We start from the raw sequence: 25,242 nt of genomic DNA, 5'->3' as shown, positions 1-25,242 counted from the left end.
CTGAAGCCCATGCGTAAAACTGGAGCGTGCAGGGCGCGGTAGGCGCAAGGAACCCTGGTGGGGCGGGAAACGGACCTCGACCTCCAGGCTCCTACTTCCAAGTCTAGGCTGCCTCTCCTCCAGCCCAGCACAAAATTAAGATTCCTGCCATCAGAAGACCTATCTCTGACCTAGGCAGCTCCCCTCTCTGAAAAAGCCTTTACTTGAAGTACCACTTTGAGCGCACTGCGCCACCTCTCCAAAACAGCTCTGCATCTTCTTGCGCCTCCCAGTTTCAGTGCGTGGAGACAGTCGCTGATATAAAGCGGTGGAACCCTGTTTTTTCTCACTCTTTTCCAGACCCAGGACTCCCCACTCTGGAAATGTAGAGCGCCCAGTCAAGCATAGAAGCCCCACGCTTCTAGTAGATTTCCAATTCCAGCTACCAAACCGCCCCCTTTTTCTCCCCCCTCCTGCTTTTTACCTCTCTCATGAAGTATGGCTCTTTGAGCGCCGGAGGAGAATACATTTTTTAACTCTGTACAAGTGAGAAAATCACGAAACTTTAGAAAGTCCTGCTCTTTCTCCCTCCCCCTAATCTCCTAAGTCATGTCTGGCCTTCCTGGAGACCCAGGCTCTCTATACTCCGGGAACTTAAAGGCTAGGGAGATCTCCCTCCCCGGACCCCAGACATGTAGCTGAGCTGCAAAGGTCAAGTTGTGGGGTGGCATCAGAGAGGAGCAAAAAGATGGCATCTAATAAGAAAATCCACAGGCTGAGCTTGGAGCCAGTGGGAGCCAGGGAAGCCCAGAGAATTTAATGACCCTGCAGAAAACGACATGAGTGGGGCAGGAAGGGAAACAATATTGTTCACCCACCAGACCGAAGGCAGAGTAACAGAGGTCTCCTTCAGGTGGCACAGTTTTGGAGTAAACAGACATCTCTCTATATCCTGTGAAAAGAGAAGATGCCAGTTTTGTTTTGCTTTGCTTTAAAGACGTTTTTAAAAATTTCTCCATGAATGCCAGAAAGTAACAGTGGAATTTGAGTGGACACAAACCGCTCAATAAGTTACCAACTTCTCTATCCAAATCCCCCTAATTCCCAGTTCTCATCTCTCTAAGAAATAAAGAAGTGTCTTCTTTTTGTAAGTCAGTCAGTCAGTTGGTCAGTTATCCAATATGCATTTACAATTCCAAATTTTTCTCCCTCCCTCCCTTTCCTCCCCCCTTCAAGCTAGCAACCAATCTGATATAGGTTATATATGCATAATCCACAAATACTCTTTTTTTAGTCTTTGTTCAATCAATATCATTTCTTTCTCTGGGAGTGAATAGTATGCTTCATCATTAGCCCTTTGGGATTGTCTTGAATCATTGCATTGCTGAGAGTAGTCAAGTCATTCACAATTGCTCATAGAACAATACTGCTGTCACTGTGCACAATGTCCTCCCGGTTCTGCTCACTTCACTATACATCAGTTGATATGAGTCTTTTCAGGTTTTTCTTAAATCATCCTGCTTGTCATTTCTTATAGCACAATAATATTCCATTACAACCATATACCACAGCTTTTTCAGTCATTCCCCAATTTATGGACATTCTTTTGATTTCCAATTCTTAGCCACCACAAAGAGTTGCTATAAATATTTTTTGTACAATTTTCCCCCTTTTCTCTTTTTCACAATTACTAAAGTTAACTGTTTCCCTCCATCATATTCCCATCCCCATGATATTTACTCTATTATCTATCTTCTTTCACCCTATCCCTCCTCCCAGTATGCATTTACTAAGCACTTACTACGTGACAGACAGTCTGCAAAGCCCCGGGGGAGACCAAAAAAGGTAAAAACAAGAGCCTTGTCTTCACAGAGCATGCATTCTAACAGAGGGGAATACATGCAAACAACTATGTAAACACAAGATTCATACAGAGCTTCTGGTGAGCAATTAGTTCTCAGGGGAATGGCAGGCTTTGTTGGCTGGACTCACACAGCTCAGCTCACGAAACAGCTCCACTCCCCTCAAGATGCCCAAACCGGTATGCATGGGCATCTTTCTAGGATATTTTCTGAGCATTATGCTCTGAAAGCCTGCATTTGCAGGGATTTGCTTTATGATGGCTACCCACTTCTCCCTTGATTCATGGCATTATCAGCTTGTTTGGGCTATATGTGAACAAAATAGGCTCCAAAGGGAAGGACATTATAACTCTCACCTCCTATCCCTCCCATCCCAAAGATCACAGGTAGAGCTTTTCCTCTAGATATTTCCTTGGCTTCTCACCTTCAATTCTCCTATTTTGGCAGCCCTTCTCCCAGTTTCTCCTAAAAATTTCTTTAACCCAATACATACATACTCAGTCAGTCAGTGAGTGGGATTAGAGGAAGGGGGAAACCGAGAGGTTAGGAAAAGGGGAAGGAGTACAAATTATATATGTGGGTAAACAGTTGAAGTCTCATTGCTCTCTTTAGCTTGCCCCAGTTTGATACCACTAGGTAACGAGGTTCTTAATGAAATATTCCTCTAAGTTTCAATCTCAGGTCAACATGTTTCTTTAATTCTGGTCCCTGAATTGTTTTGTCCTTCCTGTCAGGATTATTCTATCCATATATCTCCAAATCCTGGTTCTGTGCTCCCCTACATTGGACCTGGGGTTTCTTTATCAAATTCCTCTTCTTTCTGGCACACACACCAAGACAAATGCTCAAGACAAGCTCCTATACCCTTCAGGATTTGATCTCTTCTTTCCTGCTCTCTGGCTGTATGTTCTATGTCTTTTAGGGCAGAGCATAACTGACTGTCTTCATCCACAAAGGGTGTTTTCATTTCAGTTTACTTGTGCTTTTTTAATTCTTTACTCATAAAGAGAGGTAGCACAGTATAGTGCATAGAGAGTGGATTCAAGACTGCCTCTGAGAAATAATGGCTTTGTGACTCTGGAGAAGTCACTTAATTTCTCAGTGGTCTAGGCAACTTTCTAAAACTATCAATTGCAGAAAAGGTCATATGAGATAGAAACAGGATTTGAACCCAGATCTCTGACTTCAAAGTTAGTACTCTTTTCACTGTACTATACTGCCTTAAATCACTTAAGTTCTCTGAGCCTCAGTATCCTCATCCATAAAATGGAGGTGATAATATATATATATATACACAATATATATAAGCTTATTTGATCCTTACAACCCCAGTGAAGTACTATATTAATATGATATTTGTGTGTATTTACATGCAGATACAAAACTTTATTTAACAGATCAGGAAACTTAAGCTGAAAGAGGTTAAATTTACCTTTCCAGGATTGCAAAAGCAGTAAGTACATAAGTCAGAATTTGAACTCAAATCTGTCTGATATCAAGTCCAATGTTCTAACCATTATACCTCCTAACTGTCACACAAGCCTATTTTGAGGATCAAATTAGGTAATCCATGTGCTTTACAAAACTGTAAGTGCTATATAAATATCATTTATCATGTACTCTTTCATTAATTCTTTCCTCCCAGAAATGTCACCTGGAAAACATTTCATCCCTACATCTGAAGTCACACTTTACTCACAATATATAATTAAAAATAGACATTTCCTGGGTTTATTTTCTTTTCAGTATTAAACCTAGAATAAATAACAGACTAAAACCCAATTTACTTTATGATTACTCCTGCTCCCCTCACACAAAGGTCCTATTTAATGATAAGCATACATATGTGTATATAATTTAGAGGATGGAGTGGTCCCAACACCTCCATTTCCATTACCTACTCTTCCTAGGATGGTAGAGGAGGTCTGTCTCTTACCATGGGTGATACCTGAAAGATCGCACTGGGTAAGTAAAACAACAGCCTTGCAAAAATACTCAACATTAACTACATACATTCGTTCTATTGCTTGGTGCTTGTAACATTCAAATATTCTAATTGGTCAAAGGAGGAATTCTCCCTATATTTTCCTACTCCCTTCACTCTGGCTGGATTGATCAAGGACTCAGAGTTCTCTCAGTTGACTGAATAGCATTGACCTCACAAGAATATTCTGTAATGGAATTAGGAAGCATGTCAACAAATGGGTAAGTCCAAATGTCTGAAATGATCACTTGTATTGGTACAATACTTGGGTATTAATACAGCTTCCAGAAAAATGGTAAAAACTCAGCTCCACAGCAGCCCAGGGAAACCGTTCAGCCAATGATCATTAGTTTCTATGACACTGGGCCTTGAATCCTGATCAATTCCTGATAGTCTCTCTAGGTTAGACAAGATAAAGTATGGGGTTAACTATATATTAATTCCTCAATAGTCAATAAACATTTATTAAGTGCCTACAATGTGCTAGGCACTATAAGGACTAGGGATATAAAGAAAGGTAAAAATCCCTGCCCTCAGGGAGCTCACAGTATAAGGGGGAAGACAACACCTAAAAAGAAGTTTACTATATCAGATTACTTGTCGTCTTGGGGAGGGGGGGAGGGAGGTGAGGGAGGAAAAATTTTTTTTTAAACTAGAAATCTTATAAAAACAAATGTTAAAACTATCTCTACATGTAACTGGAAAATAATAAAATACTTTCATAATTAAAAAGAAGTTGAAGAGGGGTGGGACTGACCTGAGGGTGGGACATGATGAAATCCTATGACAAGGGTGGGAAATCATTTGAGGAGGTATGAGTTTCAGAGTTGAGTTCATCTTGCAGAAGGACAAGTTTCTGGAGCTCATGAAATCCAGGAAATCAGCACAATGGGAAATGGTGCTTCAGCTCAGGGGTGTCTAAAAGGCAGAGCATCAACCCAGAAGTGAAAGTACTGCACTTATTATAATGATACATGGCATAGAAATGGAAGATGCAGTATTGTGTGTGAACTCAAAGAAAAGAAGGTGCTTGATGACATAGAATACAGCTGGAAAGGTAGTGTGGGGATGGATAGGTTGTGAAATGCTTTAAAAGTCACAAATACTTTTATACATTTGAATAGAGCTTTGTCATCAGTAATTATCCCAAATCCATAGTTTTTCCATACAGATGCATGGAAAAGCACAATGATAAAAAAGACACATAGGATATATAATGATGTTGAGGATAAGTAGCATTTATATAGTGCTTTGAGGTTTGCAAAGTGCTTTCCATATATCTCATTTAATCTTCACGACAACCCTGGGAGGTAGGTACTATTATTCCCATTTTACAGATGAGAAAATGGAGACTGAAAGAGGTTAAGTGACTTGTTCAGGGACAAACACCTAAGTAAATGCCTGAGGCTGAGTTTGAATTCGGGTCATCCTGCGTTCTATCCATTGTGTCACTTAGCTGCATATACATATGCATAAACATAACACAATGTCACCAGCAATAGCATATGCATGTAATGTATGTGTGTGTGTATATATATGTATATAAAACTTACATACTATTGAACATATAGGTTACATTCAGTACATATGCATAGCATCACATATCAGGGCTTTCTAGGTTAATAGAGACTAGATCTGTGATTTCATTAGTAGAGGAAATCTTTGATTAAGGAAACTCCCTCTACCAATCCAGATCAACACCTTCTATGCAATTAACCATCTTAAGAATGTTGCCTTGAATCGGCAGCCAGGTGGTGACTCCAGTGTCCCTGGATTTGGGAGGGCCTGAGTTCAAATTCTACCTCAGACACTTACTGTGTGACCCTGGGCAAATCACTTAACCCCAATTACCTAAATTTTTAAAATTTTAATTTTAATTTAAAAAAATTAGAGTAGTTTTTTTTAGCCATGCATTGAGGGTTAAGTGACTTGCCCAGGGTTATACAGCTAGTAAGTGTCAAGTGTATGAGGTCGGATTTGAACTCAGGTGGTCCTGAATCCAAGGCCGGTGTTTTATCCACTGCGCCACCTAGGTGCCCCTTAGAGTAGTTTAAAGGGATTTCTCCCCACCCAGGATTGCATAGATATTATGTATCAGAGCCAGGACCTTCACCTTCCTGGCCAGAACTACATTCTGCTGCCTCTCTTAGAGTTACATTCAAAGTACAAATTATATGCACTTCATTAATGGGTGTTAGATCAGCCTGCCACTCCAGCAGAGAGCTAGACCCTTAATATTATTAGAACTACTGCCTTGCAGTTATTAGCCTGAGCTGTTCATTAGGTATCTCCAGCTCCTAGTAAGTCAAGCATTGTAAATAGCTTCCAGTTCTTAGGAACTTCCACTGCTGGAGAGTTAGATACAGAAGATATAGCTTTTAGCTTCAGCTCTTTTCCTTTGTCCAGTCAGAAATCCTCTCACACTAAAATAGTCTTGCCTGATTTCCCAGACTTTCAAGAGGGCACTAGCATGCAATTTCTTCTTCATTTCAGTCCTCTTGATATGAGCCATTATCTGGCTCACACACATGCATCCGAAACAGGAACTGATTGGCCTCCTTGGGTCCCACATGAGCAATTGTCAATTGTTCTTGTCCTCCTGCTCTTGGCCAGGAATTTTATCAATTCCCCTCTGGACGGTAGATGAGGTGGTCCTTTCAGGACCCCAGCCATAAAGCCCCAGAGGACTATTTCATAGAATGACAGATTTCCTAATTTTTCAACTAGTTAGTATGAGGTAACTCCCCATTGGTTTTATAACTTGTTTCCCTTGCACACCAAGATTTCTTGGTAGATATTAATTCCCTGGCTGGAGATCCTGACAACAAACTGAATTATCATACCATAACTTATTCCTCTCCAAGCTCTTTTGAGCTGAAGTCATAGCTAGCCTCTCCTAACTGGTGTCTTAGTCCAAAGATGCACTTCTTGTAAGTATCCATGTCTTCAACAGCTTCCAAGACTCCAAAACATAATATTAATAGGTAAATATTTCATTGAATAAATTGTTCTTCTGGTTCTTCTTACTTCTCTTTGCATCAGTTCATACAAATCTTCCCAAGTTTCCCTGACACTGTCCTTTTTGTCATTTCTTACAGCACAGGAGTATTCCATTTCATTCATATACAACAATTTATTCATTGATACCTCAACTGATGAGCATTCCCTTATTTCCTGCTTTTGCCACTACAAAAAGAGTTGCTACAAATATGGGGACTTTTCCTCTTGAAAAAATTTTTAAGGTATTGGTGGTAATCCTGGGTCAGTAGTAACTTTTGGGATATAGCAATAGTCAAATGTCAATCTTAACCAAATAGCAACAAATATGTCAAGACTGTCATGTCATTGCTAGTAGCAAGATATTCACACACTAGAAATATAGAGATTAGACTTCACTGATCCTTCTACCCAGACCTAAGAGTCTTGAACATGCTTAGAATTTAGTGATTACAAAGGTTAGCCATATAGTTCCCTGAGAATGGTAAAGTGTAGTTCTTAGTCTCTTGGTTCCTGCCCAGATGACACCTTTGAGTAGCTAATTCTCAACTAATAATATCCTTAGTAGTAATAACTGATTATACAGTGAGAGAAAATGTGGCACAGTGTGTGGGGAGGATGGAGAGGAAAGGAGGGAGGGAAGGAGGGAGGGAGGGAGAGAGGGAGAGGGAGAGAGAGAAGGAGAGATTCATTGTGTTAGAAAGGAAAGATGTGTTTGTGATTAGGGGGAAGAGAAAATTATTTGTCCTTCCAACCTACTTACCTTTTCCCATGACATTTGTATATCTCAGATTTTCTAGGATGGGTTCAATTTAAAATATTCTGTCCTGTTGCTTTTTTAAAATAAACTTTGAAATCTGGGGGGGTGGGGGGTGGAAATCCCATGCCAGACTATGTTTTCTTATTTGGTGTTGAGAAAATATCACCAGGCTCATCCTGTCGTAGGAGGAAAAAATCAGAGGAAGCAGCATGGCATACAGAGGCAGCTAGAGGCACAGAAGATAGAGGGCTGGTCCTGGTCAAGAAGACTCATCTTTTTGAGTTCAAATCCAGCCTTAGACACTTACTAGCTTAGTAACCCTGGGCAAGTCACTTAACCCTGTTTGTCTGTTTCCTCATCTGTAAAATGAGTTGGGAAAGGAAGTAGCAAACCACTCTAGTATCTTTTCCAAAACAAAAACAAAAACAGAACCCCAAATTGGATCACAAAGAGTTGGACATGACTGAAAAATGACTGAACAACAGCAAAAAGCATACTAGGCATCCTAGGAAACACAGCAGGATCAGAAGTCAGAAGATCTATGGCCAGTACAGGGACTAAACTACTCATAAGACATTTAGTGTGTGGCTGAATCTGTTTCCTCGTCTATAAATTGGGGATAATAACATTACTCTTTTCTCTATTTCTTTATATCCTTTCAGTGGAATCTGTGGATTTTAAAGAATAGTTTTGTAACTGTATTTCAATATAATTGGTTTCCTTTGTAATCAATGTTTTTTTATATCATGCATTTAAAAACATTCTGAGAAGTGTCCACTAGATGAACAGAGGGGCCCATGACACACAAGTTAAGAACTCCTGAACTAGATCTTCTCTAAGATTCCTTCAAGTTCTTTGGAATTCCCCTTGTGAACTAGGGCAGCTGTTGGTAAACTCCCAGTCTTTAGAAATACTTGGACTGGGTGAGTTCCTTGGACCTCAGTTTCCTCATTTGTAAAATTAAGGGGTGGGACTAGATGACTTATCAGGTCCTTTTCTGCTTTAAGTGTGATATGAAAGGAGCTTATATACTTAAACAGAACACAAATAAGGAGGAAGATTTTGAAAATTCTCTTTAAAAAGAAACTGCTAGAAATCTTGTTATTAGCAAAAAAAAACCCAAACAAACCCAAAAAACAACAAAAAAACCCCCAAACAAAACATGATTGGTTCTTTTTACTCGTTTAGACAGTCTGCTCTGCTCCAATACCTGTTCCCCTCCCTCAAATTTGGATAAGGCAGAGAGGAAATGAAGTTACAATGAGCCCATGGAGTTGTTGTTGTTCAGTCATATCTGACTCTTCATGACCCCATTTAGGGTTTTCTTGGCAAAGATACTAGAGTGTTTGCTATTTTCTTCTCCAGCTCATTTTACAGATGAGGAAACTGAGGCAAACAGGGTTAAATGACATCCAGGGTCACCCAACTAGTATCTGAGCCCAAATTTGAACTCAGAAAGATGAGTCTTCCTGACTCCAGGTACAGCACTCTATCTACTGTTCCTCCTAGCTGACCCTGGGGAGGTGTTCCCTACAGTTCTACAAATTGTGATTTCACATAATTGTATATTGCTTGCCAGATCCTGAGGTTTCATTATTTCTGTGCTGGGAGTTGGAGACTTTATCACTTCCCGGGGGTGGGGGAGTGTTATTTTAAGCATACAGAGAGATAGCACTGCTCAGGCATGAAAACTTCAGCATTCTTCTGACTTGTTGGTCAGCAGCACTGTTTCTGTTCCCTAGCTTGCAGCCCTGAGCTGATGGAGCAGCAAAAGAAATGAGGATGTGGACTCCCACCATTCTGGAGCTACAGATGTGAGAGGAGATAGTTTGGGGAAGCAGGTGATTTTAATTAATTTTAATTCATTGTTATTTATTTTGCATTCTATTTTAGATGAATGCTCTTTTTGCCTTACTATGATGTCATGTGTATAACACTGTCATGGTCTGAGAGATTCAGTGGAAAAATGGGGGACTCATCTGCAATGGCTTTGAATAGATGATGACTCCAAATAGGTTGTAGGAATTTGAATATTCTGGTGGAGCATTCCACTCATCTTTGTGTTGCTCACAGGGCTTAGCATTTGAATAAACATTTGTACTCAATAAGTATTTGTTGAATGAATGAATAAATGAGAGAAAAATGACTCAGGGTAGGACCCTGAGGAAGGCTTGGAGTTTGGCTGAGAGAAATAGCAGGAAACACAGAAGAGTCTAAAGAAGAATCAGGGAACTTGCTGCTCAGAGATTGCTCTGGCTGAGCTCTAGATCAAAGGTTCCCTACCTGTTGAGCCTTTAGGTGATCAAGAAGAGATCTTCAAATCCATATTGACACCAAGTGTGGTCATTTTGATCTTTATTTAGTTTCCACAAAGTATGGTATGTGATTTAGGAGATAACCAGGGTTTCTAGCAAAGTCTGGGGCATTTTGCATGGGACTCTTCTAATTGGTAGAAAACATGATGACATATTGAAGTTTGATGCGGATAAGGAGATGACTGTGAGAGCTTTGGAGAGGAAGGATATTTGTCTGTTCCTTCTTTATGAAAGGTTTGACATAGTTCTAGATCTTTTCTGGGACCAACTTCTGACACTTGGGGAAAGAAGTACTTAGGAAGGCATAAACATGCAGAGGAAGCTGGTTTCTCGCCACACATCTGCTTTCTGGCATAGTTTCCTTTGCGGGGGGTGGGGGGGGGTGAGGCAATGAGGGTCAAGTGACTTGCCCAGGGTCACACAGCTAGTAAGTGTCAAGTGTCTCAGGCTGGATTTGAACTGAGGTCCTCCTGAATCCAGGGCCAGTGCTTTATCCACTGCACCACCTAGCTGTCCCTCTGGCATAGTTTCTTAGAGACTTTGTGGAATTTTTCCTTGGGTCATAACAGGGACTCTTTCTCTAGGTACATTTCCATTGTCTTTTCAGTCACTTATACTTTTGATTTTTCAGAAATCTTAGTTTTCTATAATCTCTAGCCCTGTAGCATCACCAGAACACTATTGTTTTTTTGGGTTTTTTTTGGTGAGGCAATTGGGGTTGTGACTTGCCCAGGGTCACACAGCTAGTAAGTGTCAAGTGTCTCAGGCTGGATTTGAACTGAGGTACTTCTGAATCCAGGGCCGGTGCCTTATCCACTTCGCCATCTAGCTGCCCCTATTGTTTTTTTTTTAATGGGGTTTTATATTCAAGGAGCAGCTTAGAATGTTTGAGTATGAGCCATAGCTACCTGTTACCCTGTGCTTTGCAGTCTTAGGGGATGGAGATGATCTAGAGATGTGATACATAAGCAGTATGCCTTCTGACTAGAAGATTAGCCTATACTTTAGTTATAGCCTTAGATCAGTAAAGCATAGAAAGGAGACATGCTCAAGTTCACCAACTGGACCTTCAGTAAGGTCATAGATTCCTGTTATCAGAATTTAGTTTCCTGTGTAAACCAGAAATAATGGATAGATGCTGAGTTATCCCATACCAAGATGCTGAAAGAGTAGTCTTCAATGGCTGTTTGCCTAGACACGTGATGTACCAAAGCCACTTATTGCCTCTAAGGGAACTAATTGGATTTTCTAGTAAATTTAAGACAGGGACATAAGAAGTTCAAGCATTTAGGTACCATGAAAGCTCTGTTCACCAGCTGGATAGTCATAGAGATAAACCCAGTGGAAATGATGTGGGCCAAAATCTGGATGAAGAGTAAGTTAAGTTTGTATACACTACGGGGTAATGGGAAGATGCTAGGGATGCCTCTGTTTGAGAGGAATGCTATCTGGACAAAGGAGAGGGGCTAAATTTATAGGTCACTTATTTTCTGCCCTATTCCCTGGCTTTGGAAGTCCCAAGGGAACAGGTGCCACCTATGTTAATGCTACCCATTAGGAAATGGAGACAACCTCATTCAGGCTGAGAAATCCATGTTCCAGAATTGAAGTTAGGGATGCTATGTATATAATGCATGTATAGAATGCTTTATATACCAACAAAAAAAAAAAAGAGAGAGAGAGAGAGGCTCCAAGTAGAGGGTGATATGAATAGTCTTGGAGGAAAGTAGGATTCCCAGAAGTAGAGGTGAGGAGGACATATCTTTCAGGAATGGGGGACAGCCAGTGCAAAGGTGTGGAGATGAAAGATGGCGAGTCTATGTGTGAGGAACAGCACTGCAGAGTGCGTGGAGAAGAGCAATGTTCAAAAAGACTGGAAAGGTCCATTATGAATAGCTTTAAATGTCAAATGTAGTAGTTCATATTTGATCATAGAAATAATAGGGAATCACTGGAGTTTATCAAATAGGAAGATGACAGATCTGTATATTAGGAAAATCATTGGTAGAGAATGGATTGGAGTGGAGAGGTTTGAGGTAGGGAGACCAAACAGAAGACCATTGCAATAATCCAGGTAAATTGTGATAAAGGCCTGAATTAGGGGCAGTGGTTATGTGAGTGGAGAGAAGGAAACTTATATGAGTGATGTTGTAAAGGAGGAAATGACTAGATTTGGTGATAGATTGGATATTTGGAGTGAGTGGAGTCAGAGATAATTCCTCCAAGGTTGTGAATCTCAGTGACAGGAAAGATAAGGTCTTTAATACTTGTAAGGAAGTTTGGGACAGGAATAGAATCTGGGGAAAAGATAACGAGTTCTGTTTTGCAGGTGTTGAGTTTGAGATGTCTACAACAGCACATTGTAAGAGGCAGCTACTTCCACACCATAGAGAATATACCGGTATAGCAGAGTAGAGGCAAATGGGAAAAAAGTGGCAAAAAGAACAGAAATCTTGAGCTTCTTGTGAAGCTGGAGAAAGGCTTCTATTGAAGGCTGCTTCATACGTACAGCAAGTGGCCCAAAGGGAAGAAGCTGACAGGAATTAGTCTACATTTTTACATCAAGCTACACATGGAGCTAGAGAAAGTTGCCCGTACTGAAGTTTCCGAAGGCAAAGCAGTCAGTGCCAGATGGGGATAGTGAAAAGAGGTAGTGATGGAGGTGAAGGTGGTGTGGGAAAGAGGAAGATTGGCACGGCAGAGAACAAACCACTCCACCTGACTTCTACAGGTTCATGTTTGAATCCTCTTCCTTCCTTCCTTTCTTTTCTTTCTTATTGTTGTATAAAAGTTTAATGCTCTTGTTAGCCTGCGGGCTTGGAGGGGAGCCAAGGATGGTTTTCAGGAAGCAAAAGGAGGCAGGGACTCAAGTTCAGAGGTCTTCCCCGGTAGGGAACATGAACCGGAGCGAGCTTTCTGTGAAAAGATTTCCTAAAGGTTTTCCTCGGGTGTGTACTCATCAGCATCGCATTGTCACCGTTTGCTTTTTGAGAGTTTCCACTTTGCAGCTGGAGTGCTGGGATCGTGCTTGCCATTCCTCTGTACTTCTGCACTGTGCTCGTCCAGAGCTTGGGATGGAGGAGCGAACGCGTCCGTCTTTCCTTGGCTTTATTCGTACATGTACATTCGTGAATCTTTGCTTTATGAATTATTCTGCACGTGATTAGTTTCTACTGACATAAAGTCAGCACATATGTAAATTTTTGCAGGACTTGGGTTTTAAAATTTACTTATTACTTATTTACTTTTCAGACTCCGAGCGCTCCGCTCCATCCCGGTCCCGCTAGACTCCCAGGATCTCGCTTCCTCTCACTGGGTACTGTCGAAGCGGGTAGGGGCGGGGCGGGGTCCGGTAGGGCGTGTCCAGAGGGAGGGGCTGCCCTCCCCGCCTTCCTCCCCGCTCCCATGGCCCCCTGCGCCCCGCCGGCCAGATGCTGACGTGTCCTTTCCTTCCCCACCACGCCTCCGGGCCCCTCCAGACACCACCACCTACCGCTACCCCCGGAAGTCCCACCCTTCGCTTCGTGACGTCACGACGAATCAGCTCTGTCAATGCCTCTGGGCGCCCACATCCCGCTACGGGGCCTGGGGGCGGGGCTCTATCAACAGCGTGTCGATTGGCTTGGGTTCCGGTGGACCGGACGTTCTGATTGGGCAGTGGGTGGCAGGTCTCTGGCGCGCTTGCGCGGCGAGTAGAACGTGTGGCGGCGGCCGCTATAGCGTCTCCTCTTTGCTTCCAGTCCGGGTGCTAGTGCTGCTGTGGACCGATTCCGTCCGTCTGTCCGTCCCAGCCTCTCGCCCGACAGTCTCGTCGCAGCGCCGGCCTCTACTCCACACCCCAGCCGATCGCCTGGAAAACTCTTCTGCTCCATCCATGGCCTCCTCCGCGCAGAGCGGCGGCTCCTCCGGGGGACCCGCACTCCCCACCCTGCAGCGGGGCATCGTCAAGATGGTGAGAAGTGGGGCCCGGGGCTCCCAAGCTTGTAACCCTTCCGACAGCCGGGCCTGGGCCCCAGACCCACCCTGAGCCCTCTTTAAACCAGAGTTTGGCACAGGGATCCCTTCTGCCCTCCCAGGACGTGGAGCCCTACCCTTCGCCCCCAGCCCCATAGTCCGGCCAATTCGAGTGGGAGAGGGACCTCCCCTTCCCCCCCCCCCCCATCCCGAAGCCCGAGACAGGAGCCCCTCCTTCCCCCTCCTCTTCCCCCATCGCCAGCAGAGCACAGACGAGACTCCTCTCCCCCATATGCTGAGATGGAACTCTGGGACAGTTTTCCCTCCTTCTCTTGTCTCATCGGGACGAGGATACCCTCCCCTTTGACCCCCCGAACTGGAAACTGAAACGGGAATCCTTAACTGTAATCTAATACAGAGATCCTCCCCACCTCCAATCTCGGACTCCTCCACCCCTCCTGTTAGCTGAGGCCGAGGATACTTACTTTACGTTCTAATGGAGTCTGGAAACGGGGACATCACACCTCCTTACCCCAACCTCCAGTCTTCTTAGATTGGATCGGTTTGTTCTTTTCCTCTGACTACCAGGAATAACATGTGGACACAGACACCTCTCCTGTACCCCATCCCATGCTCACACACCATGTTTGTTTTAGGCTCTCAGTAATTCTTGATACTAGCCTCCCTCTCCTGGTCGTCTCTTCTTTCTCCAATCCATCCTCTACATACATGTTGAAATAATCACTCTCCTACTCAAAAGTTTTCAGTGGCTCCTCATTAGTTTTACAATAAAATAGAACCCCCTTAGTTTATCATTTAAGGTCCACCATAGTCTGTCTCCAGCCTACCTTTTCAGCCTTACCCTCATACTACTCTCCATCATGAACTTTATATTCCTGCTAAACTGAACTGTTAAGTCTTTCCGGAACTCAGTTATTCACCTCTGCCAAGCTCTTTCCCGAGCCTGGTTGTACTCCTCCTGTTTATCCACCGTATCTTCACAGCTCATTTCAAGGGCCACGTTTTTGGTGAAGCGGCCCTTGATTCCTCCCTGTTAAAGTTTTCTGCTTCCTCGGTTTTCGTCGTCCTGTACTTATTTGTGTATGTGTTGTATCTTCCCATTAGAATGTAAGCTCCTCGAGGGCAGGGACTTTTGGGGGATGGGGGTGGGGGTCTTTGTATCTCCAGTGCTTAGTACAGTGACTTGCAAATAGCAGGTGTATAATAAATGTTGTATTGAATTAGTTGAATTTGAGAAAGGGAAGCCTTCTTCCTTCAAGGACAAAACATGGAAGTTGTCTCTGCTACTACAAAATGGTTGCCCCTCCTCCCATGCACGTGTGTGAAGGAGTAACCTGCATGGATTCCTTTCTTAGCAATCTGGAATCAGGCTTCTATTAGACTCTCAGTCCTCACACTGGGATTTTTTGATTAAGAGGGATAAGGTCTTGGTGGACTTCCCCTGTCTCTGCTCCCCCCAGTTCATTTTGACATTTACTTAGTTTTGGTTTGCTTCTGTTATTCAAGTGATGACAACTGTCCCTGCCTGGAAGCCATTGCACTCCAGACTTCTGTCCTCAGCAGCTAGGGGTTGAGGATATAACAATAAAAATCATATAGACCTTGCCCATTAGTGTCTTACTTCTGGTCTTATATCTCTTGGGGTGGAGGTAGGGACAGCCATTGTAACATACACATAGAAGTAGAATACAGTGCAGAGAGTATTGGGGGCAAAGGAGAGATCGGTACAGAATGCTAGGTGGGGGTTGGGGAAGTGGATTTGCAGGGTTTGAGAAGTCTTATCTGAAAGAAGTGGTGGCATCTGAGTTCAGCCTTGTTTGAAGATGATTCTGAAATGTACAGAAATGTACAGAAATGAAGGAGTGTGTTCTAAAGCATTGGAGTAGGGGTGGTGGATCCTTGTTTGAACAAGATGGGACTTTTTCAGTTTGTCTCTTCCAGTCTTTATTTTTTTAGGCTGTAGAATTCCCACATTTTGCCATTGGTAAAACCTAAAATTTCTTGCTTCCCCTCTTTTTCTCCAGACCTCTCCCCAATCTCCTCCATTCAGATCACTATAATCTCTGATGCTTTTGGATGCCCCTTTCCCTGCCCCCCTCCCTCCCTTCCTCCCTTCCCCACCCCCTTGTACTTTATTTTGATCAGTGGGGTCTCAATCCTAGCTTTTCATCTTCCCAATTTCATTTTCATGCTTTCAACTTTATGATTTTTTAAAATCTTGGATTAGCATCTTTTCCATCTCCCCCAAAACATTGATCCCTTCTCAATATCCCTGGCGTTCTAGGACCTGATCACCTTCTTTTGGCCAATTCCAGATTTCTTGATCCTGGTTACTTTTGTTTTCTAGTTATTTAGTTCGGTTAAGCAAACATTTAACAAGGGCTTATATGTGTAAGTCATGGTATAGTAGACCAAGAGCCAGTCTTGGAGTCAAGAATTACTGGGTTAAAGTTCCTTTTTGGAGCTGTACAAATCACTTACTTTACCTCTCAGTGAATCAGACAACTCTAAGACTATGAATTGAAGAATAGGTGTCTATCATGTCAGTAGAGGGAGTTCCCACATCAGGTGTACCCTGTGACAAATAAGTCCAGTCCTCCTTCCCCCTCCCCATACCCCCCAAGGTATACTTCTAGGGACTGAATGAAAAGATGAAATAAGACAGTACTTGCCCTCAAAGAACATTTTTTGTTTTTTCAGCTGTGATCCAAGAAATATTGTTAACTATAAACCACATATGAAGCTTTATTATAAGCTATATTTACTAGACTTCTATAAACTACTTACTAAAGGCCCCATAACTTTTGTTCTTAGAAAGAGAATAAGAAAGAGTTGAGAGACGTTGTCATTGTAGTGGTTGGAGAACTGGTTTGTGAGTCAGGAAAACTTAGGTTAACTGTTATCTGGTGACTTTCTAACTCTAGGCAAGTCATTTGACCCTCTGAGCCCCCTAGGCAACTCTTGAGGTTGAGGTACAGTTGCTTATTTGCATTGGCATTGTTTCCTCTCTTGGGGTTTCCTTAAATACTGAAATCACAGGTATGGATTGTACTTCTTTCATCCCCTTTTCAAATGAAAGGCTTCCTATTTTCTTGATTTCGGATCATAGGATTTATTATTGAAAGGACACTTAGAGAACATCTAGGTCTGCCCCTTAAGGGGCCCAAAGAAATTGAAGTGATTTATTCAAGGTTACACAGGTTTTTAGTGGCAGAGCTGAGATTCTAATTAGAGGATTGTAGGTGCTGCAATGATAGAGAGCACTGGGTCTGAAGTCAGGAAGACCCGAGTTGAAATCTAGCCTCAGACACTTAAAGATAGCAAGTCACTTAACCCTGTTTGCCACAGTTTCCTCATCAGTAAAATGAGCTGGAGAAGGGAATGGCAAACCACTCCAGTATCTTTGCCAAGAAAACTCCAGATAGGGTCACAAAGGGTTGGACACAACTGATAAGACTGAACAACATAAATTTATAGTCTAAAGGGCCCACAAAGGCTGTTTAAACCAATCCCCTTTATTTTGGACATGAGGAATGTGAGGTTTAGAGATGTCACTTGTCCAAGGACACGCAGGGATCTGTGGGCAGGAACGGTTCTCTGAATCGAATTCTAGTCTTTTTCACTGTAAAACTAGTCTTGCACTTTATATAGGTATAAAAGAGAAACTAGATCCCAAATTTAACTTCCCCCATGCTCTTATTTTCATTTCCCATGCCCTCCTCTCTCATATTTATATCTGGTAGAGATTCAATGAACAAACAATAGAGTGAGAAGAGAATCTCTGATACCCATTTTCATTTTATCTACAAGAAGTTTTTGCCCACCCTAGGAAAGGTTACCTGGGGAGATTGCCTGTCTGCTTAATGTCTAGCCCATCAAAGTGAGATAGCTTTGGAAGGCAGGCAGATCACTTCCTATCTATTAGCTTATTTGGTCCTCATAACAAACCTATGAGGTAGGTGCTATTATCATTATTCCTATTTTACAGCCTCAGAGAAATTAAGGAACTTTCCTGTGTTCACACAGCTAGAGTCTGAGACAGTCCAGAGTTCAGTTCTCTGTCCACTATGTGATGCTGCTTCCATGGCACGATGTGTGTAGGTGCTTAATAATTGTTGAGTTGGGGCAGCTAGGTGGTGTAGTGGATAGAGCACCAGCCCTGGATTCAGGAGGACCTGAGTTCAAATCCAGCCTCAGACACTTTACAAACTTACTAGCTGTGTGATCCTGGGCAAGTCACTTAACCCCAATTGCCTCACCAAAAAAACCCAAAACAAAACAAAACAAATAATTGTTGAGTTGAATAGCATAGTGGGGACACTATATAGGAAATTAAAGACATCTGCTGATAACTAGTTGTGGGGATTTAGGGTAAATCTTGTCTCCTCCCTTCTTTGTAATGAAGAGGTTGGATTGTCTTTTTTTTGGAGGGGGGGTTGGGCAATGAGGATTAAGTGACTTGCCCAGGATCACATAGCTAGTAAGTGTCAAGTGTCTGAGGCCGGATTTGAACTCAGGTCCTCCTGAATCCAGGGCCGGTCTGTGATCCACTGTGCCACCCAGCTGCCCCAAGAGGTTGGAGTAAAGGAATCTTAATTTCTTTTTACCTTCGATGTTTTGTTCTGTGGGATTCGGTTCAGTGAGGTGGTTGGACAGATTCTAAGTAGCCTCATCAATTTTCTGTCATTTGATAGCTTTTTCTTTTCAGCGTATTTTTTTGTATTATAATTGTGTGCATGTTGTATTGTATTTCCATATTAGATTGTAAGTTTTATGAAGACAGAGAACCTATTTTAGTTATTTTTTGTATCTCCCCCAGTGATATAATAATAACTATAGGACTCTTTAGTTATTAGGTGCTTAATATGGAAATTGACTATAGAAATGATGGTCAAGTGCTTTGCTGGTTGGGGTTGGCAGCACACTTTTCTTTGTGACAGCCTTCCTCGAGCCTTCTCTTCCCTCTTCTGCTCCTCCTGTCAGTCAGTTAGACAACTAGCATTTATGAAGATACTACCATGCGACAGGCACCTTACTAAGCCTTGGAGATAGAAGGGAAGATGAAAAACTGTCCTCTCAAGAAGCTCACAGTCTAATGGGGGAGAACGTATACAAACAACTACATAGAAACAATTTATATGCGGGACAAGTTAGGGATAGTCTCAGCATGGCAGGCAGTAAGGTGAAAGAAGACTGTGAAAGGCTCGCAGAAGCTGGGAATTTAGCTGAGGCTTGAGAAGCAGAGGGAGGACATAGATAGCGTCTACTTTGGGCCAGGCACTGTGCTAAATGCTTTTACAAATGTCTCATTTGAGCCTCACAACAACTCTGTGAAGTATTATCATCATCCCCATTTTACAGTTGAGGAAACTGAGTCAGAAGTTAAGTGACTTGCCCAGGGTCACACAATTAGAGGGGGTTCTAGGCATGGGGACAACAATGAAAATGTCCAGTCAGGAGATGGAGTGTCATGGCTGAGAAACAGTAAGGATGCCATTGTCACTGAATTGCAGAGTGCTGAGGGGGGAAGTAGGGTATAAGGAAATTTGAAAAGTAGGAAGAGGCCAGGGTATGAAGGGTTTTAAGTTTCAAACAGGTCATTTTATATTTGATCCTGGAGGTGATAGGGAACCACTAGAGTATTGAATAAAGGGGTGATATGGTCATATCTGCACTTTAGAGAGATCAGTTTAACAGCTGAGAGGACTATGGATTGCATTGGGTGGACTGCATTGGGGATAGATTTGAGATAAGGAGACCAATCAACAGGCTCCTGAAATAGTCCAGCTATGTGGTGATAAGGGCCTTCTGCTTCAGGGAGGTGGCAGTATCAGAAGAGAGAAGGGGATAAGTAGAAGGGATGTGACTTGACAACTGATTGACTATGGGGTGTGAGTGTGGGATTATGGGAGGATGGGCTATATTCTCTTCTCTGGGGGTTAGAAACCTCAACTGACTGTAAGACAGTGAAGTTGGTAACAACCAAGTTGGGGAAAGGATCTTTCTTTGTCCATGACCTACCAGTATTGTAAGTATCTTCATGTGAGTAGAAATAAGGCCTTCAATTGGTTTTGTGTTTTTAGCAGTAGGAATTTAAAATTCATTGTTCAGGTAGGATGTATTGTCTTTGAATGCTACCTTTTTGTGTTAGCCCAAGAAGATTGCTTGAGAACTGGGGGGAACTTTAAAAGAGGTGAGTAGGACATACTTTAATGCCAGATTACAGAGCTCTTGCCAAGGATGGTACGATGCACTGGTAAATTGAGGTCCTTTCCACTTTTCTGGTAGGCATGCTGGTATTTTCCTGGAGTGTTAACTTTTTTCAGAAATACTAGGGCTAGGGGCAGCTAGGTGGCGAAGTGGATAGAGCACCGGCCCTGGAGTCAGGAGTACCTGAGTTCAAATCCGGCCTCAGACACTTAATACTTAACTAGTTGTGTGACCCTGGGCAAGTCACTTAACCCCAATTGCCTCCCTAAAAAAAAAAAAAAAGAAATACTAGGGCTAATTGGTATGTTACTATTGCAGAAAGGTAGAGCTATGGTAGGGGAGTGAGGTAAAAGTACTTTAATGATTAGGCAAATAAGTGTTGCTTTCCTCTTGGGTACCAACTGGTCAAATAGAATTGTACTTATTCTGAGAACTTTTTGGTTTTCATGCACTGATTTGTAGCTGTGGTTTGCTGCAAAAGGATGAAGACTCGGAATAATCCTTTTTCACTCTGTTGGCTACACTGATGTGGTGAGATTGTTGGGAGGTAGAGGATATCCGTGGTCTCTGACCAGGAACTTTTGCTCATATGTAGTCCTAGGTGTAGAATTTTTTTTTTTTAACTTAGAGAAGACTTGGGAACCAAGAGGTAAAAATTTCTGGATTTTCCAAAATATTGAGTGATAGAGGAAGCAAAGGCACTGTCCTGTTATTCAAAGTTGGGGTGGGGAAAAGCAGAATTACTGTTGAGATTAAGTCAAGGAGGAATTTAGACAGTGATTTGACACAAACATTTTGGAGCTGCTCCTCTTCATTGAACAGTCTTTGGAAATGATGGAAAAACTGAAGGTTTCTGAACCCATGGGTTGCTCTGAGGAGTATCCCAGTCTTGGCAGAAGAAGAAAACTGTCAGCTGGTGTTGGGTCAGGAGATCGAAGACTTCAAAAGCCATAGACAGGTGTATCTTTTCCCAGTATCTATGGGCTTGGATTATGCTTTGTGACTGAAATCAAAGTATAGACTCTGCCATCTGTCTTCACTTGATTTCCGTATGTTTTCCTTTTATTGGAACACATAGATCGTTTTTGTAATACTGGGGTGAATCTTCCGTGGTTCTTCATATGTCAGAAGGATGAGTGATAGCAATTTCTTTGATCTTGTTTTTGGTGTGGAGGGTTAAAATAAATTCTCTCTTTCCCACAAGTCTTTCCTGCCATTGCTTCCATTCACTTATTGCATAGAAAAGGGGCAGAAGTGCTTCTGTTTTTACTACAACAATGGTGTCTTTTTTTTTTAAACATGTAAACGGCTTTATTATTCAGAGCTTGGAAATCTAGCATCAAAACAAATTCTTTGCATATAATGCAGTGCAATGGATATTTTTAAAGACCCTCCCCCCAACTTGGAACTACTGTACTTAGAATGGAATCCGTCAAGGAAAATGATTACAAAATGTCCATGTATTTTATCCAGAACTGCTAAAGATTCTCACCTGCATCAATCTATCACTAGAAGCAAGCTTATGCAAAACTGTGTTCTGGATAACTGACTTTTATGGCTCCTCAGTAACAAGCCCAGTAACAAGTAACAAGATTAGGCAGGTCAAGCCTAAAAGATAAGCAATTACCCAAGAAACATAGGTTGCATGAAATCGCCTGGCAAAATCTTGTGTACCAACAGTTAGTCCAACTCCAATGAAAATACATATCATTCCAATGGTAATATATGCACAGCAACGTCTTCGGGGAAGTGCACTACCCACTGAGGAAATTTTTTTGCAGTGTGGGCATTTTGCTAGAGTGTTGAACCTCAGTTCCATCCACAGGAGTGTGTTTCCACAGTGCCCACATACTACTCTTGTCCCTTCTGGTTGGATTGGTAATGCAGGCTGAGCAGGCTGTTCTTCAGGAATTAGCATTACTGGGCCCAGATTCATAATGTGTCTACAGTTGGGTCTTGGACATCCTATTTGCCGAGATATATCCTTACAGATGAGGAGACAATTACATGGACATCTAACATATTTCTTCCCTGTTGGTGGGTTTTTGATTGGCGTAGCTTCATTGTAGACTGTACATTTCACTACATGCTGGTGAAGCTTGCCATCCAAATTGATTAGAGATTGGCACACACAGCAGTTTATTATAGGAACACCACTGGCATCTGGACCGGCAATGGCTGTGTAAGGAGGTGGGAATTCTGTTATCAGGCTGAACAGCGCAGTTGGGACCCAGCCAGGGATACTGCCTCCAGCGCATGTCACAGTCCTCAGCACCAGCAGCTTCCGAGGCTCCAATCATGGACCGGTGAGGGGGTTTGGCGGTAGGCTGGGGTGAAATGGAGGCAGCATCCACTGGAGTTGGGGCAAAGCGCCCTGGGTCTCTTCTTTCTTCACTAGGACTTTTCTGGTATTGTCAGGATTTGCCAAACAAAATTTAAATTTCCTTGTGAGGAGCTTTATTGGGGGGGAGGGGTGCAGGGAGTGGGCAGTTCTCAGTACACAGTAGTTTAAAGCACTGACTATAATGACCATAATGTCATTCCCTTTAGTTGAATATGTCCTGTTTTGTTTTTTTTTTCAGAAGCTAAAGAGTGTGTCTTGGAGGTATTCAGCAAATTTGTATTAAAAATTTACTATGTTCAAGGTGAAACCCATCTGACAATCCCCAATCCATATATAGTTCCCTTTTGAACTTGAGTCTCTCATCACGAAGTCACCTTTTGGACTTTTCCAGTTGAATATCCTATCAGTAACTCAAACTCAATATATTTAAAGTGGAACCCATTATTTTCTTCTCAAAATCATCCCTTCCACTTTAACAACTGTTTCTGTTGAGGATATCCTTCATTTCATCTAGTCTGGGCAATCTTGGAGCCATTCTTGACTTTTTATCCTCCCCCTTCTTCTACCCTGATCCAATCAATAAATTGCCAAATCTTTTGGATTCTACCTCCACAAAATCTCTCACCTCCATCCCTTCCTCTCTGCTCATGTGGCCACTTCCATAGTTCGGGCTCCAATCCCCTTTTCTCAAGACTATCACTAGCTTTCTAGTTGTTTCCTTTCTATGCTGTCCACTCTTATCTACACACCTGCCAGAATAATCCTTCGGAGTGTGATCATGTCAGAATCTTCTTCAGAAGCTTTCTGTGTCTCCTTATTGCTTCCAGAACAAAATGCAAACTTCACACTGTCTCCTCATTGCACCTTTGTGGTGCTTTTGTACGTCTCTTAAGCACTTCTGTTCTAATTTGCAGTAGTTACTTGTGGTCCCCTTATCAGAATACAAGTTCTGAGAGCTTATTTCTGAAATGTACTCAGCAGTCAGATGTTTGTGGGAACAATTTTTGGTTCCATGATTATTAGTATGACTTTAGAAGACTTTTCTTTCTCCCTTCAACAAATTAAACATCTCCCATAAGGAAAGCAAAATAGCTCTTTCAGAAAGCTCACTCTAGTAGGAGAGATAAATGTACACAAGTTAACATGGGAATGGAAAGTGTATAGCAAGAGAGGTAAAAAGTTCCATGAGAGTTCAGGGGAGAGAGTACTTGCAGGATTAGAGCAAACTCGATGAAAGACATGGTGTTTGAGGTCATTGAAGGAGCCGTGAGAATTGGGCAGATAGGGCTTGACTGTGCAAGGATATTCTAGGCAGGCAGAGAGAACAGTGTTAGCAAAATAATGGAAGTGGGAAGACAAGGGATAAATTTGGGGAAAGGTAAGTTGTACAGAATTCCCCTAGTTAAATTAGATTTTGTAGAGCCTTTTTTGGGCTTTCTCTGTCCTGTTTTGGTGGTTATGTGACATAAAGATAGGTGATGTAGTAAGTTACACACACACACACACACACACACACACACAATATCATTATTTCTAGTGTCCTAATAAACAATTATCAATTTAAAACCCTTTTGACAAATGTAGAGAGTGGAGATACTGAGAGGGGAAATGACTCTCTCCCAGTCATATTTGTGTCTTTCAAAGCCAAGGGCAGGATTTTAGTTCCCTGACTTTTAGTCAGGTTTGTGTGCTCAAATGCTAACTACTCTTTTCCCAAGGGAGGAGATGCAAAGGAAAATAAATATTCAGAATGACTTAAGGTGAAGAACTCAGTAGAAGCTAGAGCTAATAAATATGCATACCTCTGGCAGCCCTGACATGTACTTCAGTAACTTTATAGCCTTTAACACCTAATCCTTTATAAGCTTCAGTTGGTCAAAATCAGTCTCAATGCTCAGTGGTCAGTATTGCAATTAAGGGCAGATGGGAGGTCTATTCAGTTTATTTGGTGAAAAAAGAGAAATTTGCATGAGCATTTCAGAACATAATTTTAGGTACAGAAAGGCAAGCATCAATAAGGAGTAATTCAATTTAGATAGAACCACCAAAGTATTATTAAAGAAGACTAGATTTGTTCAGAATAGTGTGGATATCCACCTATCAGAGATGACCTAGGTGTATTTCTGATTGGAGGCAGGGCTGAGGAAGAATACTAAGTAAGAGTAATATTAAATATATATCTTTGTGCTCATTTTTAGCTTTAGGATCCTATAATTAAAACTTTTTAATTTTTTGAGAAAGTAAACATTATACATTTGCTTGATAAATTGTTTTGACTCATCTTTTAAGTTCTGTTCCTTGATAACTCTTCCACAAGGTTGTGTTTTATGGCTCTTTTGTTTTATTTGTTGGGAGAAGAAGGCACCCTCAGTTTTTTGTTGGTTTTTTTTTGCTACTTCCTCTCTTGAGTCAGACATATGTTTTTGTTTTTCAGCATAAAATGGTGTAAGATCGCAGGTTGTGAACATTTGGTGCAGATGGAGTATTGGTAGGATTTAACTTATTTTAAGTGAGACTTAATATGATAAATTGCAGTTATGTTTTTCTCACTTAATTTTCATTTTTAGGAAAAAAGAACAGAGTTGTCAGATGGCATCAAGAAATTCCAACTTAAGCAGCTTTACGGAAGTAAAAACTTAATGTTAAACTCTTTTTTTTTGGTGAGGTAATTGGGGTTAAGTGACTTGCTCAGGGTCACACAGCTAGTAAGTGTTAAGTGTCTGAGGTCGGATTTGAACTCTGGTCCTCCTGAATCCAGGGCAGGTTCTCTATCCACTGCGCCATCTAGCTGCCCTAATGTTAAACTCAAAACCATT

The 25,242-nt window shown here is 42.0% G+C and overlaps 2 protein-coding genes across 2 annotated transcripts in view; one reads left to right on the top strand and one right to left on the bottom strand.

Annotated features, from left to right (window-relative positions):
- The first annotated feature begins 13,574 nt into the window (after positions 1–13,574).
- SND1 (staphylococcal nuclease and tudor domain containing 1) overlaps positions 13,575–25,242 on the top strand; it is a 486,824-nt gene continuing 475,156 nt past the window's right edge. Inside the window, exon 1 of the mRNA XM_043965422.1 lies at positions 13,575–13,849. Within this exon, the coding sequence (XP_043821357.1) occupies positions 13,772–13,849 (78 nt within the window). The 5' untranslated portion in view covers positions 13,575–13,771. The remainder of the gene's footprint in view (positions 13,850–25,242) is intronic.
- Positions 21,603–23,075, bottom strand: LOC122727923 (type 2 phosphatidylinositol 4,5-bisphosphate 4-phosphatase-like). The gene is given in 3 exon segments (XM_043965880.1): positions 21,603–21,668; positions 21,671–22,372; positions 23,052–23,075. Coding segments are annotated over 3 exon segments (792 nt in total).

This window comes from Dromiciops gliroides, chromosome 5, assembly GCF_019393635.1.
Source record: "Dromiciops gliroides isolate mDroGli1 chromosome 5, mDroGli1.pri, whole genome shotgun sequence".
NCBI classification, from domain to species: domain Eukaryota; kingdom Metazoa; phylum Chordata; class Mammalia; order Microbiotheria; family Microbiotheriidae; genus Dromiciops; species Dromiciops gliroides.
The sequence above is the reverse complement of the archived record's forward strand: the minus strand, read 5'-3'. Positions and strand labels throughout refer to the sequence as shown.